At 38.0% G+C, this 8,345-nt stretch overlaps 1 protein-coding gene across 10 annotated transcripts in view; it reads right to left on the bottom strand.

The window, feature by feature from the left end:
* Positions 1–3,448: 3,448 nt before the first annotated feature.
* PARD3 (par-3 family cell polarity regulator) overlaps positions 3,449–8,345 on the bottom strand; it is a 452,341-nt gene continuing 447,444 nt past the window's right edge. For all 10 annotated transcript variants that reach the window (XM_036401877.1, XM_036401985.1, XM_036401886.2 and 7 more), the window contains one exon: positions 3,449–6,459. In XM_036401877.1, coding sequence (XP_036257770.1) covers positions 6,066–6,459 — 394 coding nt within the window. In that variant the 3' untranslated portion in view covers positions 3,449–6,065. The remainder of the gene's footprint in view (positions 6,460–8,345) is intronic.

Below are 8,345 nucleotides of genomic sequence, written 5' to 3'. Positions count from 1 at the left end.
TAAAATATGAAAAAAAAAAAAAAAATGACCCCAGAAAGGGGTCTCAGACTTCAGCATATTCTAAGTGGGAATAAGAATTACGTCGGTGGAACAGTGAAAACTAATGTCTTCTCCAGCTTTCTGAAAACAGGTGATAATGGTTCTGGGCTACTGACTGAAGGCTGCAGCTCCTGAAAATCTCTTAAAATACCTCTTGATAGTTTGCAGTCTTCAAACAGTGACTTCAGGAATGTGTCTCCTGTTTCCACAAGAAATTTCTTTCAATCTCTAAAAACTTTAAAGAAGTGGTGCCTTAGATCAAAAAAGAGACCTGAGAAACTCATTTTAACTGTAGCAAAGAGCCCTGCAATATGTACTTATAAATGAGAATATAATTACAACTAGGAATACATCATGCACTCACTGCAGAAGTCCATGTATATCAACTTTAAAAAACTCTTTTCACATCAACTCCCCCTCTGCCACCAAATAGTCACCAGCTTTTATTGCCAACAATACTATTCTGTCCTACAGATAAAAAACAAACGCAGCTCCTTGTCCAAAGGACTGACAATCTAAACACACTCCAGGGAAACCCACAGAGGAAATAACAGAGGGACAGAAACGTTGTTCTCCTTGTCGCCCTGTTAATTCACACCTTATGCACTACACAATAGAGTGACTTTCTAGGACAGTGGTGACTTTTGTGCTGAGCTCACTGCTATCTAGTTTATTCCTTTTTATGCCTTTGGGGCAAAAAGGAGAAGAAAAGGCAACCAAATCCCAGTGGCTGCAACAGTGACAAGGGTGTAAGGGAAGTGGAGAACCTTTTTACTCACATTTACAACTCCTCCTCCCTTTTAATTTTTTTCGTTAATTTTCTAAGACAAGGATTACCCCTACAAACAAGCAGATTAAAATCTAATACCTGAAGCTATTATCACCTGTGGCTGTCATCTCTCCCTCCCTGACTGATGTCACTGCACTGAGAGCTCAATTTGTGAATGTAAGCTCATTCCAGACTTCCAGGATGCTGTAAGATGTGCATCTGAAAACAGAATTTTGGGAGCCTATTTGCAAGGGAAGCAGGTCCTGGCATCCTCTGGAATGGTGCAAGTGGCTTCCTCTTCCATCCATCTGCCTTTAAACCACAGTCATGTCAGTTTGAGCTCTGAAACCATCAGTCAGGCAGAGTGACACATACAAGGAATTTTGCTTTTTTTCACAGTAGACAGAACACAGTGGGCATAAATATCTTCCAAACTTCCCCTATTTTTTTTTCTTCCAAAGATCCCAGGCTCAATGTTTTTCTTCATCTCATTCAGAGAGTATTCTGTCCAGTCCCTGTAAGTGCCTAGGAAGTGTGCACTGCATGCAGAATAGAAATCAAAGCCATATTATTTAGTCTGCTTTTGTGTAATCCCAACTCAAGCTTCCAGTCTCAATTTTTAAAATTGATTAAAGTGTAAATTACAAAAGATAATACTACTCCTAAGGAGAGAAAAATATTACAATAGGTTTACAAATCTAAGAGAGAAAAATCAATCACTGGCAAGAAGTAGCCTAGGATATGAATGAATTGCATGTCATTTAGAGAAACAAATAAATGCAAGAGAATTAATCAGCAGATGTAAAAGAGTGTGATGCTGATACAAATTAGAAGAGATTACAAGGAGGCATGAAACAATGACCATGTGCATCAAATCATAGCTGTTTTCTGCACAGATAGGAAAAACAGTGAAGAAATGCTACAAGTTATTTTTTGAAGAGGGACATGAATTAAAGGCAAATTAACCCAGTCTGTGCCTTTCCCATGTACACACATGCACACACACAAACCCTACTTTCACAAAATCAGCCTCCATTGTGGATTTCTGACCCTCACTCTTCCTCTGCCATGCTAAAGTCAAATTTTAAATTGAGTCTGGAAGGCTAGGATCGAATGGCACAACAGCAGCATAAGAAATAGATGAGGTCTTTTTCTGCATTTGCATTCCTGACAGATTCCTTACAATGCTTATTTTTAACTAGACTGAGGACTTGGGAGAGAAAGATGTAGAAACAGTCAGGCACAGCAAATAGAATTAGGAAATATTTTGAAAACAGTCTTGCAAGCCAGGACATGCAATAGCCAAATTCACTTTAAATCTCAATAACACAAGTTCAAAGGTTTGAATTACTCAAGAATATCCTATGTTTAGCCAACACTGCTAATCTGGCACATCTCTTCTTTGTCTGGCCAAACCCTCCCCTTCTCAAAATACCCAGAACAGATAAATGCAGTGTTACAGATACTCATTAACAGAGAGAACATGACCGAAACATCAGCACAGCTTTGAAAGGCAGGCCTTATATCTACAGTCATGGTCACATATCTACAGTCATGATGGGCTTAAATTTTGTTTTGTTGTTCTTCCAGCTGTTTGCCAGCAGTAAATGGCAATTGTACTTTCCAGCCATGTTCGGCTGGGCTCTACGCCATTTTTCACTGTTTTTGATGGCAGAGTTCTCAAAGCATGCATTAAACTATCTGGCCTATGCAATAACTCACTAGGGTTGCACTCATGCTTCCAAGGAGGCCCATAAGAAGAGGGGAAATAGGTTTTTTTGAGAAAGGCAGCAGTATTCTGCATTAGTAATATTAAACTTTCCCAAGGAATTTCAATAGCATTAACAAATTATTTTGATAAAATGCAGGAGGCTTTGCAGATGGTTTTCTCAGGGTTTCAACAGAGCAAAATGTGCAAGCTGCACACCCACTCCTCGATGTTGTGAGCTCCCTTACAGTCTGTCCTGTGACCATTCTCAAATATACTAATGTTACAGACTTAATCTCATAATGGTAATGCATCCACAAACAGATTACTGCAGTAATGTGGTTAGCTCAATTAACTTTTGAATCTATTCACTAGGCAGAACTAAAGGTCATTTTCTATTAAAATATCTCCCTCCCACTTCCTTATCACCCTTTGCAACTTATGGGAGTTAATATTAGAAATCCTGTCTACACTATGTCAGGAAGAAGACAGGGTGACAAAGCCAGAAAAAGACCTTATTCTTTACTAACATAACACAGACACAGCCCAAAGAGAACATCTGCCTTCTTTCATGAACACATCTAATTATGGTAAATTGTTAACACCTTGAAGAGGAGTTTCATAGAAGAGTAAACTTTAACATATGCCATCCTCACACATAAAACATCCTGTACTTCATACTTTTCCAAACACATGCCCTTTTTCCTACAACAGTTTATCAAAGGTCTTGTTTTGAAAAGGACTTCAACCTGTTTTCTATTCCTGTTGGTGCATTTTTTTAGCGCTTGCAATTATTTGCCAGTGCAAATAAATCTGCAGAAATGACAAACTATGTAATCTGGGAGTGCAGTCAGGAGATGAGACAGCAAGGCCTGCAAAACTGCAAATGCAATTATTTCCCCACGCCCAAATGCATGAGACTACAATTTAAGTCTTTTGGAAAATCCTGCCTTTACTTTATTTGGGCACTGAAAGCTGCCTGTCCACCCTACAGATCCTGTTGTTCTTCCCCTTGAGATCCCGCTCTAAAGTCACAGTGAATAATTTGACACTGTTATTGCCATGGCAACACCTTGATGTCATGCATACACAGAATCATGATTGACATTCCTGCAGTAACCAACAAAATGAGAAATGAGGGGAAGAAGGAGAAAACCAGACTCAGCTCTAATACTAATGGGGGAAACAGAGGATTATTGGCACTGTAAATATTGCTTTATTCATAAATCTGCCTTCTGCCATTTTCCACCATGCCAACATTCCTGTGAAGGGCTCCCATCAGACCCCAAAACACAGAAAAAATGCAGAGGGGGTTCCAAACACATGCCTGGATTGGGCCAGATTGCAGTGGGTGTCCTTCTGACAGTGCTGTCCTTGGGCAAAGGACTCCATGCTACAGAAAAGAAGATTTTTGCCACAGAGGTCAGTCTTAAAAAAGTGCCTCTTAAATGTCATAGGTATGGCCTAAAATAACACAACACATTAAACAATGTGGGTTTTGCCTCTGAGGACAGCCTTCAGGTGCTCAGATGGGCTGTAAATTTCTTTTCTTTTCTTTTCTTTTCTTTTCTTTTCTTTTCTTTTCTTTTCTTTTCTTTTCTTTTCTTTTCTTTTCTTTTCTTTTCTTTTCTTTTCTTTTCTTTTCTTTTCTTTTCTTTTCTTTTCTCTTTTCTTCTCTTCTATTTTCTTCTCTTTTCTTTTCTTCTCTTCATGTTCAGAGGATGACACACACAAACCATTAGGAATAGTATAAAACAACATCTGTTGGGAATTTTTTGAACTCAATATCTTCAGCAGCTTTCATAGGGGTCTACAGGCAATAACAAGACAAGGATGGAAACAGCCTTTTATTCTAAATTTCATATGTACAAGGAAAGCCATTTTACACAGTTTTGTAAATTCTGTGTAAAAAAGCTACTGTCATCCAACGTCACTGTGCTTACACTAAGAACTTTTAAACATGGAGTACATTATTAACAACAAAAACTGTTAACAAACAGGCATAAAAGACAGATATGTGTGCTGATATTTCACATACATTCTAGAAATGAGTTGGCGCAAAAATAAAATGTGCCAGTAAAAAAAAATAGGCTTCTTTTTTTTAAACCACGCAATACATGATTTTTTTTCTTGCTTTCTCTCCTTTTTTTACACAATATGCTGAGATCCATTCTCAAGCCTTTTCACATCAGGATTTGCAGGCACTTCAGCAACCCAGCTATATTTTTTTACAATACATGAAGTTCAGACCAACAAACAGAAAAACAGCTGCTGCAAAAGAAATTCTCATATCCCATATGCACATTCGAATATTACTCTCTGCTAGAGCAATCATTTTCTTAGTAATTTTTGGATACTGACATGTTTTCAGGATGATGTGTAACAGCTTGTCTCCATTTATCTCTCATTCATGTACTTAAAGGTTTCTTTTTAATGTAGCATCACGATGTAACAATATGGTATATGGAAGCACAAAGGAAATTGTCCACAAAGATTCACAATGCCTAAAAAGAGGGAATTGTTCTCTTTACAGGTATTTGATCCAAAGAAAAACTTTGATTTCCTCTGCTCTTACTTGGAGCTATCTCCAAAATTTGTCCAAAGACTACTGTGTACCAGATGAGCTGACATGACACCCTCCCTAGTTCTTTTCCTAGATACAAATGTCATATGACCAAATTAATTTAGAAGCAAAGCAAAGCAGAACTCAATTGCATGTGTGTTCATAATTTCCCATCTTTAATAAAATAGTGAAATATACTTATCAAAGGCTTCCCTGTGTCTGTATAAATAATCTCTCTCCAGTTATTTCATTTGTAATGGACTGTGCATTAAGATTATAAGGCAATTGGAACAGGATTCTCAGGATAACTGAAAGCTTAATATTGTTTTCCTCATGAGTCAGGATAAAGGCTTTTTTAATAAGCTCAGAGTGGGGAGAGAGAGAGAAAAAAAAGAGTGCGTATGTGCATAATAGAAGAAGGATAGTTTTTCAGCATATAGACACTTAAATATTGATCAACAAAGACTGGTAATGACTCCACCATAAAACATATCAGAACTCCAACTGCAATTCAGAGTACAGCTCAGCCTTATCCACTCAAGAGCGATATGTACACCTCCTTCTGACCCAAGAGAAATAATACAGGACATGTCAATGCTTCCTTCAACCTCAAATTCATTAATTTTATGCCACAAAGCTGCATGTTGGTGTAATAAGTCACTGCAAAGTAAAACACATTACAACAAATCCTAGCAAAAAGCCATTGACAGCTACAGGACTGGGCTAGAGAACTGGGAAGGCAGGGACAGTGCTGCTCACTTCCACTATGATTGTCAAATGGTGGAATGCCCTTCCATGGATTCAACACTTGGGACAGAACGGCAAAGACGTAAGGCCCACCATTGCTTTGCCCAGATTTCCAAAGGCACTGAAATAGAAAACGGATATATTCCTTAGTACCATCAGCGTAAAAAGTTTTCAAAATAGAAGTCTTTATATGAAAATGTTCCTTATTGCATGGAAAGTTGATCCTCCTTTTCTTCACCTCAAGAATAGAACGGTCTTCCCTTTTCTGGTGTTTGCAATCTGTTCAGCCTCGCTACCTGAGATGGTGAAGGCGGTACATCTTGTCTGAAAGGACCTTTAGGAGGGGCATAATTAGGGTCCTGAATTTTCTTATATGAGTCATAGTTGCTAGGCCCTTCAGAAGAAGTTTTTTTTTTCAGTTGTTGTTCTTTCCGCCTCTGCTCTTGACGGAGCAGTTCTTGTGTTTCTAGCATCACCCTGGCATTAAAGCCATGTCCCCCCATATAGCCATTCCTTGATCCCTGGTAGCTGGAATATCTGGGATTTTCCTTTGCAGTCTGGAACCCTTCTCCAGGGGAATAACTCTGCTCCCAGGAGTCTTGAGATACAGAACTGGCATTTTTCCTGCTTTGCCTGAAAGAAAAAGGAAAAGGGTTTTTAAGACAAATGTTCTGGTTCACCTTTGACTGTTATTGACAACAATCACTGGAAAGAAAGCAGCTTCTGCCATGCCCAGAGATGGCATTCTCCAGAAGTCACTTTCTAGAGTCACAGTTCTCTTCTGCCCCAAAATGATTTCTTGTCTCTCTTGTTGGGAGAACAATTCCTAGAGAGCTGAACTATATTTCTAGGCCTCTGCAGGAGGAATACACCATGAAAACCCATCCAGCTATAATTCCTCTCATGTTCTCAAGAAAAGTGTTATAATTCAGTTGCAGACTAGGAAAGACCATAGGTGTTTCTGTGCTTCCTAAGAATGCAGGTGACAGCCAACAATTGTAAAGTCACTCATGAAAGATTTGAATCTAGACTGACACTTGATTATTTAATCAAGTGCAACAGGCAGGTCCTTAAAATACCTGTGCCCTAACACTGCACAAGTCAGAAGGTAAAGCCCATTACTGAGAGGTAGTTCCAGTTTCTTCCTCTCATGTCCAGAACTAAGGAATTTTGTGCTATAAGGAGTGTTTCCCAGTCTGCTATAGCTTTCGTAAAAGAAGAGGGAGAGAGAACATTTTTTACTCATTTTTTGGCTCCAGAGAGTAGATAAATAGGCCAAATACACACAGGAATTACAAATTCTTATCTCTTTTCACAATAAATCACCACATTATTTTGAAGACAGATTATGGTTTTGAAATAACTTTAATTTACTATCAAACTGCTAGATGCTTGTATGAATTTAAAATAAGATTGGTGGTGATAAAGTAAAACAATTTTGTGCTGCAGCAAAAGAGATACCCACTTTGAGATTAAAATTAGAGTATGAGAATCAAGCAATAAAATAAAATATATTGCGACATAAATCAATAAGAAAATAATTTAGTTGTTTATATATGGCTTGGTTTTTCATGTCATCACATATGACAGTGTGCCTCATCCAATGAATATGCAGCAGAGGGACAGGAGAACTGGAAAATTTTTCTACCATTACTAAAAGTAAAAAGTCACCTAATGCTTTTGCAATCTTCCTTCTACATGTATAATTTGAAAATTACCATATCTACCTTATTTCATAACTGATTCTGAGGCCTCTGGATGAAAAATATTATGCAAGATGAATGTGAATTATTGCAAAAAAAGTTACAACATAATGTAAATTCTTACAAAATTTTTATAGCTGTTATTTGTAATCTCATATCCAACTTTGCCAAAGCAACAATGCTTCTGAGTCATGTTTTATCAATCCCTGGAACAAGAGCAAATTGAACGAACCTCTGTAGGCTACGAAACTGTCAGGTTCCTGATCTAGAGCAAGATAAATTTTAAGTAATACAAAATTAACATGGAGTCAAACCTTGCTCTTACAGTTTCACATGGGACAAGAGGATGACTAGTTGAACCAATTTAATTTACTGACTGTTTTCTGGTACTTGTTCAAAATTAGTTGGCACACTTTCCCTGTCTTTCTGGGAAGTTCCTTTAAAATTGACTCAAGAGTTTATTTGCCTTCAGTACTAAAGATCTGAATGTGCAAAGGGGAAAAAATAGGAGGCTCTTAGAGAATTCACAGCATGAAAGGCAACAAAGCTCAAGAATGAAGCCAGTGTACAAACTTCAATCCTTACAAAATCATGCTTGCAACACTAAGCTTGGGACCTAGATTTTTCAGAGTAACAGTAGGATTTCTTTAAAGATCAGTCACAGTGTAGGAACAGTTTGTAAAGCTGGAGAACTCAGTGCCCCAGGTTGTTACAGGAGTATTGTGGTATTTACAGTGCTGAACATTAGCCCTGCAGTTCTGTCTGCTCTCAGCACAGCTGAAACACCCAGAGAGCTCAAACTAATCCATTAAATTA

This window comes from Molothrus ater, chromosome 1 (assembly GCF_012460135.2).
Source record: "Molothrus ater isolate BHLD 08-10-18 breed brown headed cowbird chromosome 1, BPBGC_Mater_1.1, whole genome shotgun sequence".
Lineage (NCBI taxonomy): Eukaryota > Metazoa > Chordata > Aves > Passeriformes > Icteridae > Molothrus > Molothrus ater.
The sequence above is the reverse complement of the archived record's forward strand: the minus strand, read 5'-3'. Positions and strand labels throughout refer to the sequence as shown.